Raw genomic sequence first — 12,608 nt, 5'->3', positions numbered from 1 at the left:
GTGTAGAAGTAGCTCGGAGGTCAGTTCAATCCCAGTGCAAGTATCCTGGAATCAAGGACTGGTTGCAATAGTTGGGGGTTAGCTAACTTCGGCAGGGGATACAACGATTATGGTACCAGTCTCAACTGAACCAAGGCATACATTGAGGCGAAAATGGATACAATATCACTATGATAACTGGGCTCAAAAAAGTGCCACATTCTTTGTAAATTTATCTAGAATCTGTTATCACTGAAATAACGTCTCCCTCCCATCTGGATGTCTAACTTTCTGGTCTGGCGGTGTATATGAAAACAATGGTATCTTCGGTGATACTTGAGGTAACACATAGACAAATGTAGTATGACGTTTAAAAACAAAGGTCAGCGAGAAAGAGAGAACAAATACTGTACTATATTGCACTCCGCCTGTGAGAAATTGCATTTCTTTGGAGTAGTTAGAAAAGGGAACGAGAACTAGTCTTTTGGGGTAGTTAAATTTTTATTAAGATATGTGTTTCATATGGGTTGATTGTGGGGATAGGTGTAATGCGGGAGACTGACTGGTAGGAAAACAGCGCTTCTGTGGTATGGATAGCAAGGAAGGGGACAGGCCGAGTCTGTGTCGCCTGGCCACCAAGAGCTGTTTCAGCACGATTTGATTCACGAATCCAGTTATATGGCTACTTCCGTGTATAGCGATTTTACGACTATGACGTGTGGGGCCTGAAGATGGCATCAATGTAATGGCGAAACTGGTAGCACATAAGGAGCTCATGAAATGAATTTCTACTATACATACGGCTGTTGGTAAATTATTGCAGCAAGAAAGCCAAAAGAAGGACTGAAAGAGAGGGATGGAGAGGGAAGTAAGTCCAAAAATTAGCAAAGCATAGGGAGCTCTGTTTTTGTTTAGTACTTTTTGTTGTTTAATGTGTATTTTATGGATAATGGCTTTAAAACGACACTAATTGTGTCATGAATAGAATATTTAATTAAGTACAGCCTAAGTGGACAAATGCAGCCTTCATCTAACATTGACTATTACACATCGTATCTCATCTTAGCTTCACGAGAGAAACAGCATTCATTTTCGATACGTCCTTTTGTGAGCCGCAGCGAAAATAGAAACCCCTATAAATTACTAACGAATTTTACACCTAATTATTAATGGTTCAAATGGCTCTGAGCACTATGGGACTCAACTGCTGAGGTTATTAGTCCCCTAGAACTGAGAACTAGTTAAACCTACCTAACCTAAGGACATCACAAACATCCATGCCCGAGGCAGGATTCGAACCTGCGACCGTAGCGGTCTTGCGGTTCCAGACTGCAGCGCCTTTAACCGCACGGCCACTTCGGCCGGCCACCTAATTATTATAGCCAAGCGAAGGGGGGGGGGGGGGGGGGGGGGGGAAATGGACTAATAAGGTATCTCATTAACCAGATGTAGTCTAGATTCACGAAGAAGACCTGTAAAGAATCCAGGATAATTAAGGAAAACGTAATTAGCATAGCAAAACGAAGAGTGGAAAGCAAACAGGTTGAATATAAAATGGACCAGCGTGTGGTTGTTTGAATGTAATTACGAAAAATTTTATTAGTGGTATGAGGAACAATTTTTGTCCGAATTTTCATAGCACGGTAACATGGAAAAACGGGTATCAAGTTAACCAAATAATAATAATAATAATAAGAATAGTATATTTTTCATGCTTTCTAAACAAAACTTAAAAACGAAAAAACTGAAAACAAAAATACGCTCAACTGTTTTGTGAAATGATTTGTCTACACGTAAGAAATGCAAAATACCAGAGAAACGTTTGACATGCCTCATTTGTTGTACATAATTTCGAGAATTATTCAAAGACGTGTCAAACGATTCACTGCTCTCTTTCATTTCTCAGTTTTCGACCAATATTTTACAAAACGTTGAACTGTTTTTTCAGTACTTTTCTCTCCTTCAGTTGGTACGAATCACGGTTTCGTTGATACGACAAGCCGTGCTGCCCTCTGTCAGCCTCAGAAGGTACTTACGTCGTGCAGCCAGGAGAGCCGCCTCCACGGCGGGTTGGCCCTGACGTGGCACTCGAAGTAGACGTCGTCGCCCTCCTTGATGTCGTCAGGGTTGAGCGTGGGCCCCAGGCGCAGCGACACGATGGGGGCGACTGCAACACACGAGGCGAGGCCGCGGCTACATTCTCGTCTCCGCGCTGCCGCGGTCCGCCCCCAGGCGACACACTCGGGGCCTTCTTGAAATGAAAGTACAGATAACTGCGAAGCCTCTGCATTCTTCATCTTAAAGGGCGCCTGAAGACGCTCGAAAACGAGTTAATGGGAACAAATATTTTCCAATTGTCTCGTCGCTGTCCTCTGCGTTTATACCTCAGTCAACATACAGTCACAGTGATTTACAACATCGTTAATAATTAAGTTTAATCATAGGCTACTTTCGAGTTGATGTTTTTCTCTTGAGAGTGCGGTTTGATCTTCAGGGCATACTCTTCAGGTTAGCATTGATTCATATAGATCGTTCATTGGAGTTAAGGCATATGCATGTGGGCGAAACTCTTATGATAAGCTGTAACCAAACTTTCGCTTTGGTTTTTTTCTGGTCGAGTGCGGTGTTCGGTCTAGACGTGATGTTTTCTCCCTGTATCTCGGAGAAATATGGTAAACTTTCGCTTGTACATTGGTAGATACAATTATACAAACCAGTTCGGTTGATCTAGCATAAGCAAAATGTTAACATATATTTTGAGCTGTATGGTAGTTTGCTGTGTCGCGCCAGACAGCGTGTACAATACATATTCATTGCAGATTATGTATGCCTATTGCTTGAACACTCTCCTCCGTATTGGAATGTTCAAAAATTTGACCTCCCACTGCAGATTCGAGTCCTCAATCGGGCATGGATGTGTGTGTTGTTCTTACCATAAATTTAAGTAGTGTGTAAGTCTAGGGACCGATGACCTCACCAGTTTGACCCTTAGTAATTCACAAACATCTCAACATTTTTTTCAAAAATTTGAAACATTATGTTTGTTGCAATCTTCGGTCCGAAGGTCTGTTTGATTCAGGTCTCTACGCTAAATCTATGCTGTGGAAGAACGTTTCATCTTTACAATCTCTTCAGTTTTATTGCTGTCGTCCAGCCTTGATCACCCTTAACATTCTTTACGTCCGATCAAACGCTTCCTTACATTATCAGTTTTAGTATTCCTTGATATTTACGGTTGTGTGCTGTCAACCTATCTACTCTTTGAGCTACATTGTGGCACATGCTTACTTTCTCCACAGTTGGACCCAGAACCTCCTCGGTAGTTATGGGATCTACAACCATACCACATTTCAATAGCTTCTGCTCTCTTCTGGAGTGTACTGTTTATAGCCCACGTCTCAGTTCCGTACAATGCTACACTCCACTATCACAAAAGACTTCCTGAACGTTGAAATTATATTAGATGTTAAAACAGGTCTCTTCTTCATAAACATTTCCCTTGCTGTTCAAAGCAATTCCTCTTTACTTTTCACTCGACAGTTATTTTGCTGCCCAGACACTGAAACTTATGTTGTTGTTGTTGTTGTTGTGGTCTTCAGTCCTGAGACTGGTTTGATGCAGCTCTCCATGATACTCTATCCTGTGCAAGCTTCTTCATCTCCCAGTACTTACTGCAACCTGAATCCTTCTCAATCTGCTTAGTGTATTCATCTCTTGGTCTCCCTCTACGATTTTTACCCTCCACGTAGCCCTCCAATGGTAAATTTGTGATTCCCTGATGCCTCAGAACATGTACTACCAACCGGTCCCTTCTTCTTGTCAAGTTGTGCCACAAACTCCTCTTCTCCCCAATTCTATTCAATACCTCCTCATTAGTTATGTGATCTACCCATGTAATCTTCAGCATTCTTCTGTAGCACCACATTTCGAAAGCTTCTATTCTCTTCTTGTCCAAACTATTTATCGTCGTACTACTTTAGATATTCAGTTTCATCTAATTTCCACATCACCTCATTTAATTCAACAACTGTTTCACTTTTGATAAAGAGATTAATTTTTTTCCACTAGTACAATTAATGTACATGATGTATCTTCTACTTTCTCAGAACGGAAAGGTTTGTTTAAATGCTTAATTTTAACCTTTATGATTTTGTATCTAGCTACGCGTACAATGCTTGTAATGTTTCACGACCGATGGCACATGACGACAGCGACTTATTATAGTTAGCCAATTTGACTCCGTTCTGTAAGTTTTTGCCATATAGTTTCGATGTATATATATATATATATATATATATATATATATATATATATATATATATATATATATATATATATGTTCTCGATTGCGTAGCGTTTTCACGCCCAATATATCAATATCGTTTGACAGTATGTCGAAACGGTTAATGATAATGTTCTATAAAATAAAATACATTGCACAAGACTATGTCGCTTTCTTCGAAACCCTGGAATTGTCTCCCATTGTGAGTCATAAGTTTCAAATTTGTCTCAAAGTTCCTAACAACTCTCCTCTGCAATGTTGCAAAGTCGTGGAACCCTGCACGTCACCTCTTCCTTTGACGCCTCTGCGATGAGGTCGGAACTGCGACACCCAACCTTGGAATCACGCAGCTTTGTTGTGAGTAACGGGAAAGCATTTCACACGCCACTCAGAATCAACGCGAGAAGCCGTCACGATATGGCATTTTGGGCGTCAATGAGACAACGCCTTCCCCTGGGGCATCGACTCCCACACACTTCACTGTAGAGCAGGCAGCCAGTTCGACATGCCCTGTGTAGGGTTGCTCGCCCTCAGACGCCAGAGTAGTGACAATCCAACACACACCTGAATGGATGTCAAAGTCTCAGACAGGTACATTCGACAGCAGAAGAAGTGGGCCACCACTGAATTTCAATGTGTAGGCCACATCTGACTACATGCAACCAACTTACCATAGCTGTCTCGAAGGTCCCCTAAACCATCTGCAGTACAGTCGTTCTGTTATACACAGTAGGTACCACAAGAGATTACTAGAGAACACTACTCTTTGTGGTAGTCATTCCAGATGTAAACTAATACCACGATACAACGAATATTAGGAAACACTTTATTAGAGATGAGACAGTCACTAACGCTTGCAAATCAAACTTCATTGCAACAAGTGACACTTCAGAAGTCTTACTGGGCCCATTACATGATGAGCTTTAATTCATCATCTGAATTTGAGCCCACTGTTAACCAAACAAAGCTCGCGTCTGATCGAGACTCGACTAGGGGTAAAGAGGCATTAAGTATCGAAGTGTTCACCAGTGTCAGTTTATAAGGCTGAATGTCCAAACCTAGAAATTAATGACGATACGCTTAGCATTGCACTGGGAACCCCCTTAAGCTTATATTGCATCTGAGAAGTAACCACGAAAGGTATGTAATTAAGTGCAATGGAGAAGTATGAAACGCCATGAAGGGGCTGTATGGATGGGGAGCAGAACCCAGTACCCATTTGAAGCACAATCAGATGTCAGATGTTAGTTATGTTCATTGTAACGACAGTAAAAATTATTTTTGCCTGGCAAGGATTCGAACTTGGTAGATTTTGCTGTTGTCTTACAGCTACGAAATATTCATTGTTTCTTCACCAGCAGCGAGATGTGCTCATGTTCGGCTAGAGGTAATGCAATGAATAGTTCTGTGATGCCTGGGAGCAACCCGTGCACGTCAGTGAACAATGAGTTCAAATTCAGATCAAGAACAAAATCTGGTCGTGTCATTTAATAGTTGTGATAAGACCTTTGAAGTTCACTTATTGTAAAGAAGTAAAATTTAAAGCTGTCTCATCTCTAATAACGTGTTTTCTAAAATCTGTTGCGACGATAGCGTTGGGCAGAATCATGGTGAAATTTGGTGTCATTGTGACACCATTAACTCACCTTACAGCTCAGGTGGAATACTGAGTTGTAGCCTTATTTTCGCGTGTGTTGACATCTCGTTATTTGAATCGTCGTTGAGCCCGAGGGTGAAGTTTCTCCATTAAAAAGGAAGGCTACTTCTGAGCAAAACTGCAAACTTACTTGTCGCAATGGGAGCCAATTACAGGGTTATGAAAAAGTGGGACGCTCTGATTTTGGGCTTTGTAATATAGCAGTTCCCTGGAGGCCATTCCTTCCGATATTTTTATTGCGTTCGGCATCTGCATCGCAGGGAGAGCCAGAACTGTTAGAATCAAACATAATACAGTAATGCAACACAGAAATATGAAGTTTCAGAATTAAAAATAAACTGAATGAAATAATAATAGCCTTTCAGTACTACAATTTCCTGCGTTACACAAATTGAAAAAATAAAATAGGAAAGTGTTTATTTTCACTTTTTAATAACATTCCATCATGGACCTTAGTGTGTTTGGGAAAACAATGGAAAAGCCAAATGTCTTGAACCTGACTATTTCCCAGTGTATTCCAAAGACTTACAACCGCAATAACGTAACCAAGGAAGACTAAACTACTCACATGTTAGCAGAATTACCTCCTGGCTTGTTCACTTCAGTGCATTATATTTCCAATGCATAATTAAGTGTATTTAAATTACTTTTACCAGAAATAGGAGTCTGGCATGAGTGTGGCTTCCACAATGGATCTGAATGGAAACCTTAATCTGTGCGCCAAGTCCATAATATTCCAATTGATCCCCAAGTTATCAGTATTTTTGCGATACATTGGACTTTGTGCAATACAAATACAGATCGCCATTATTATGAATATTTGTTAGACGTTCTATCCACTTGCCGTTGGGGGCCATAGACTATAACGTTTGAAATTATGAAATGTCTGACTTTTTTTGGGTCGTCAGTTTTCGGACTGTTCTGATGTGGCGTGCTATTGACTCCTCTCCTGTACTAACCTCTTCATCTGAGAGTAGCACTTCCAGCGTCCTTAATTTTTTCTGGAATGTATTCCAATCTCTGTCTTTCTCTATAGTTTTTACCGTCTACAGCTCATTCTAGTAGCATGGAAGTTATTCTCCGATGTCTTAAAGCATATATCATTCTGTCCCTTCTTCTTGTCAGCATGTTCCATAGGTTCCTTTCCTTGCTGATTCTGTGGAGAACGTCCTTAATTACTTTCGACGATCTTCTATAGCTCGACATCTCAATTGATTTTATTCTTTTCTGTTTCTATTTTTACACATTCCATGAGAAACTATGAGTCACTGCCACTCAATGGTGTGTTCCAGATGTACATTATTAGGAATTTCTCCTTGAGTGAGGCGACTTCCCATGACTGTACCATATTTTTTGACATAGTATTCTCCATATGTTGAGAAATAGTGTTTTCGGTGACATATACTGTTATTATTGTAATAATAGCCTCTTTCATATCCGAACACTTGAAGAGACACGACCTCTGTACTGCTATCACTATTTTGTATCATAGCTCTCTACATGTACTCATCAGTGAAACCTAGGTGCAACATTCTAATAATTTATCAAGCGGCACCAGCGATATATGAGAGCTTTTTCCCCTCGAACTAAAAATCGGAAGTTTACTGTAATTCATATTACTTTGTGAGTGATAAAAATAAAAATTTCATTTTGTTCTGTCAATGTGTTGTCTTAACCTGCACAATATTTTCATGAATTCCCTTGCTAGCGTTCTTTTATCGTGGTCTAAAGAGTCTGAAAACCTCCAGAATGCATGGACCTAGCCGACAATCACTAGGCGGCGTTCCTAGTATTTGCGATCGCCGCTGTCGCCAACTCAGCTCTAGGGGTTGGTCACTCCTCACGCCCCACGCGCCAGCATATGAGCGTTCGCGGCCACGCTACAGAGCCAGTAACGCAGTAGCCCGGACCTCAGTCGCATTCCGATTGTCCTTCCGTTTGGTTCGTTGTGCTCGTTGTTCAGTTCCTGATACTGCTACGTCTAAATTCTCGATTTGACTCAATCTCCGGACTTGTGATTCTGCCTGTCTTCTTTGTCCATCCATCGCTGTTGTTTTTCCGTGGTATTCAGAGACTTATCGTCGACGCTGGTCGTCCTGGTCGTGTCTGATACCGGTTACTACAGTTTTGTTGTGAGCTGTCCCCTCATATGTGGTCATTGCGTCGACTACATCTTAATAGTTGATATTTTCAGCCACGTGCTGCCACTGTTATGAGAGTTAATTGCCAGGCAACATATATATTGGATGTGGTTATGTAATGGTTAATGCTGCCGATTTTCTGAATTTTTGTTTCTATCTCACTTATCTTTACGTGTTACAACTATCGTGATAACCAACACTGAAATCAACGAATGAATTGTTTAGCTCGAAACAGAAAATGCGTCGTAACTGACTCCTCTAATATGAACATTATCGAAATGTTGACTTTTGGTGTGGTATGACGCAGCCACATGACGAAATTTATCTACCAGTTCCTGCTAATGCTTCGTATGTCTAAACTAGTTTGAGCACTGGTCAGTTTAAGTGACTGTTCAAATCGAATAAATTACGCAATTACACGTAGTGTTCTCACTGTTGCTCTCTGCCAATAACATGTCAGCTAGCAGTGATACAATAAAGTTATACATCGAGTATTTGCCAGTCCGTTTTGCAACAATTTGATATGGCCACGTGGAATAAAGCGACGACACCTCAAGCAACTTTATAGATATGGGCAGTACAGTGCAGATACTCGTAATAGTGCCACACGAATGACCAAACAAACTGGAAGTTCACATGTAGCACGAGGCAACAATACTGTGTCATTGCTTTAAAAAATACTATTCAACTGTTGCTCAGCAACATCAAAAACGTTATTACCTATTCGCTGCGGGCACAATTCATAGTCCTTAATGAAGTACGGTGATTCTCCCCACTTGTATCATAATACAGAAGAAACAAGCAGTTAAACAGTTGTGTGAAGTGCTAATTTTAGAAGCTAATTCCATTTATCGTGTCAAGCCGCGAGTAGTGGCGCTCCCACACTCTATTCCCGTGACGTGCCTGCTGCGTGTGGTACTCACACAACACGCTGAGCGTCCAGCTGGTCTCGAGGTAGGCGCCGGTGATGTTGGGGTTCTCGGCGCGGCACGTCAGCACCTTGCCGTCGTCCTCCGTGGACGGCACTAAGATCAGCTCACTCAGCGTCGAGTTGTCGAGAGTCTCTTCCTGTACACAAGAGACAGTGAGTGAGGCGCAGAAAGTACACAGTGCGTTTAAAAATACGTATTCTTACAAGAGATATATATCGATATCTACGGGTATAATCAGCAAGCTAGTATATGATGTGCAGCTGAGGGCACTATGTGTACTACAGTCATTTTTCTGCCGTTACGCACGCCAGCGATCCGCGGGAACAACGGTTATTGGTAAGTCTCTGTGTGAGATCGAATCTCTCTGTCTTTTCGCGAGCTACACATAGTAAAAAGTGGTATATTGGTTAATTCCTTAAAAACTTACGCCCTCGGAATTTTACCAGTAAACCACTTCGTGGCGCACAACGCATTTTTCTTTTAGTATCACCGGCCACTGAAGTTGAATGAGCACGCCCCCTGAAGCCCTATCATTCTTTTAGGTGAATAATAAAATAATATATACGAACAATACGTGTTTTTCTGATTTGCGGACATACTTTCTAAGCATCTTGAAGGGTCCAGTATCTGAAACAATGTCAGGTGGCAGCAGCAGACAGTTCTCAACAGTAGTTTTGTATTAGGCTAAATGTAACAGGATAGGGACGTTTTTAAAAAATATAAATTAATTAATTCGAAATAATCAAAAGAGATGGAATTTTTATGAAAGCCTTACGTACAAAATTGTTTAGAATTCAGTCTCACTTGTAGAATTATGCGTCTGACGTTCCGTATGAAGATGTCTAACTCTTATTGAGGAGAGCACACTGGGCACTTTTCCCTATGTGACACAATGTCGATATTAGAGGACCACAGGTGAAACGATCAAACGAAAAGAGATAACAAAGACAAATTTGCAGCAAAAAACTAGATGTTTAAACATCTAATCGGAAAGAAGTATTACACTATCTATAACTCAGGTAAGAAGAACAATATAAATGGGTTTTCTTACATCACTCGACTGAAAATCTGAAAAGGTTTTACTAAAAAATAGCGGAGCAACAGACAATAATGATGATCGCAGAATGAGATTTTCACTCTGCAGCGGAGTGTGCGCTGATATGAAACTTTCTGGCAGATTAAACTGTGTGTCGGACCGAGACTCGAAGGTAGCAGGCGAGGTACTGGCAGAAGTAAATCTGTGTAGCTCAGTTGGTAGAGCACTTGCCCGCGAAAGGCAAAGGTCCCGAGTTCGAGTCTCGGTCCGACACACAGTTTTAAACTGCCAGGAAGTTTAATAATGATGATATATGACAGAACTAGTCTGACTACTTCTCGGCAGGTAGCATCACGGTACAGTTCAAAAAAATATGCAATGTCCACCTTTCCCGTCATGGCTTCTTGAATCGCCACCTGTAGTACAGCTCTAACTTCCATAAATTCGTGCGCCTTGCCTGCTTGTGCGCTTATAGGTTCGATATGGAAGTGTCAACCATGGGCGGTAGTCTATTTGGACAGTATGTAGGCTACTCGAATATCATAAAGAGTACCAAAGAGGGCGGGACAATGATTGTCGCTGTTTTGAATGCTTAAACAGAGAAACTGTAACGTGCTTAGTTCAAACGTGTATCGATGGGGAGGTACGGACGACGCCCGTTTAGAAGTAACTAGACTCTATGCTCTTAAAATATTTTTCAATTGCTATATAATTTTATAATGCTCATATATCATCCACTTGGCAATGCTAACAATTACATACAGAAGTATAGTTATAAAAATTAAAAAAAAATATTTTCACGGTTTGGAGTCACATATAGACAACGCGCATGTTGCGCTAGGAGTGGGATGAGCACCTGCGTACCACTTGCGTGACCTATTTACTTCCATGTTCCCGGAATTTTAGATAAAATGACAATACTCCTTTATACCTGTGTTGATCGACTGGTATGGACCATGCTTTATTCCACGTTTATTTTAAAGTAAGCATTATCATCCAGAAGAGATACGATTTTGAACTCCGTGCTTATAATGTGGCTTTTATATTACCTATTCTACTTTCTGAGGAACTGGCGACAAATAAACATTGTGTGATTGAGCCACACAGAAAATTATGATCACTTCCGAATAAAGAACTTTTGGCATTGTAGGTCTTGTTCAAGCAACTACAGTTGTAATTAGGCTGTTTAGTTTTTTATGTTGGTAACATCACGTAGCGCTCTGTATTAAAATCACTGGCTGTGCTGTGTGCAGTCTGTGGCTGGTTGGACTCATTGTTGGAATATTCGCTTGTGTAGTGTTGGGCAACTGGATGTGAACAGCACGTACCGTTGGGCAGTTGGAGATGAGCCGCCAGCAGTGGTGGATGTGGAGAGAGAGATGCCACAGTTTTGAGAGGTTGCTATCAGTGGACGATCTGGACGTGTGTCCACCAGAAAAAGGAAATTTGTAAAGATGGATGTCATGAATTGATAGATATACAGGGTGTTACAAAAAGGTACGGCTAAACTTTCAGGAAACATTCTCACACACAAATAAAGAAAAGATGTTATGTGGACATGTGTCCGGAAACGCTTAATTTCCATGTTAGAGCTCATTTTAGTTTCGTCAGTATGTACTGTACTTCCTCGATTCACCGCCAGTTGGCGCAGTTGAAGGAAGGTAATGTTGACTTCGGTGCTTGTGTTGACATGCGACTCACTGCTCTACAGTACTAGCATCAAGCACATCAATACGTAGCATCAACAGGTTAGTGTTCATCTCGAACGTGGTTTTGCAGTCAGTGCAATGTTCACAAATGCGGAGTTGGCAGATGCCCATTTGATGTATGGATTAGCGCGGGAAAATAGCCGTGGCGCGGTACTTTTGTATCGAGACAGATTTCCAGAACGAAGGTGTCCCGACAGGAAGACGTTCGAAGCAATTGATCGGCGTGTAAGGGAGCACGGAACATTACAGCCTATGACTCGCGACTGGGGAAGACCTAGAACGACGAGGACACCTGCAATGGACGAGGCAATTTTCGTGCACTTGACGATAAACCTAATGTCAGCGTCAGAGAAGTTGCTGCTGTACAAGGTAACGTTGATCACGTCACTGTATGGAGAGTGCTACGGGAGAACCAATTGTTTCCGTACCATGTACAGCGTGTGCAGGCACTATCAGCAGCTGATTGGCCTCCACGGGTACACTTCTGCGAATGGTTCATCCAACAATGTGTCAATCCTCTTTCCAGTGCAAATGTTCTCTTTACGGATGAGGCTTCATTCCAATGTGATCAAATTGTAAATTTTCACAATCAACATGTGTAGCCTGACGAGAATCCGCACGCAATTGTGCAATCACGACATCAACACAGATTACGTTTGGGCAGGCATTGTTGGTGATGTCTTGATTGAGCCCCATGTTCTTCCATCTACGCTCGATGGAGATCATTATCATGATTTCATACGGGATACTCTACCTGTGCTGCTAGAACATGAGCCTTTACAAGTACGACACAACATGTGGTTCATGCACGATGGAGCTCCTGCACATTTCAGTCGAAGTGTTCGTACGCTTCTCAACAACAGATTCGGTGA

General features: G+C 41.5%; 1 protein-coding gene across 1 annotated transcript in view; it reads right to left on the bottom strand.

Annotated features, from left to right (window-relative positions):
- The window catches only part of LOC126204242 (hemicentin-2-like), a 308,103-nt gene that overhangs the window by 142,637 nt on the left and 152,858 nt on the right, over positions 1–12,608 (bottom strand). Inside the window, exons 4-5 of the mRNA XM_049938636.1 lie at positions 8,983–9,127; positions 2,016–2,146 (exon numbers count right to left, since the gene is read on the bottom strand). Coding sequence (XP_049794593.1) covers positions 2,016–2,146; positions 8,983–9,127 — 276 coding nt within the window. The remainder of the gene's footprint in view (positions 1–2,015; positions 2,147–8,982; positions 9,128–12,608) is intronic.

The sequence above is a fragment of the Schistocerca nitens genome, chromosome 9, assembly GCF_023898315.1.
Source record: "Schistocerca nitens isolate TAMUIC-IGC-003100 chromosome 9, iqSchNite1.1, whole genome shotgun sequence".
NCBI classification, from domain to species: Eukaryota; Metazoa; Arthropoda; class Insecta; order Orthoptera; family Acrididae; genus Schistocerca; species Schistocerca nitens.
This window is presented reverse-complemented; position numbering and strand designations above follow the sequence as displayed.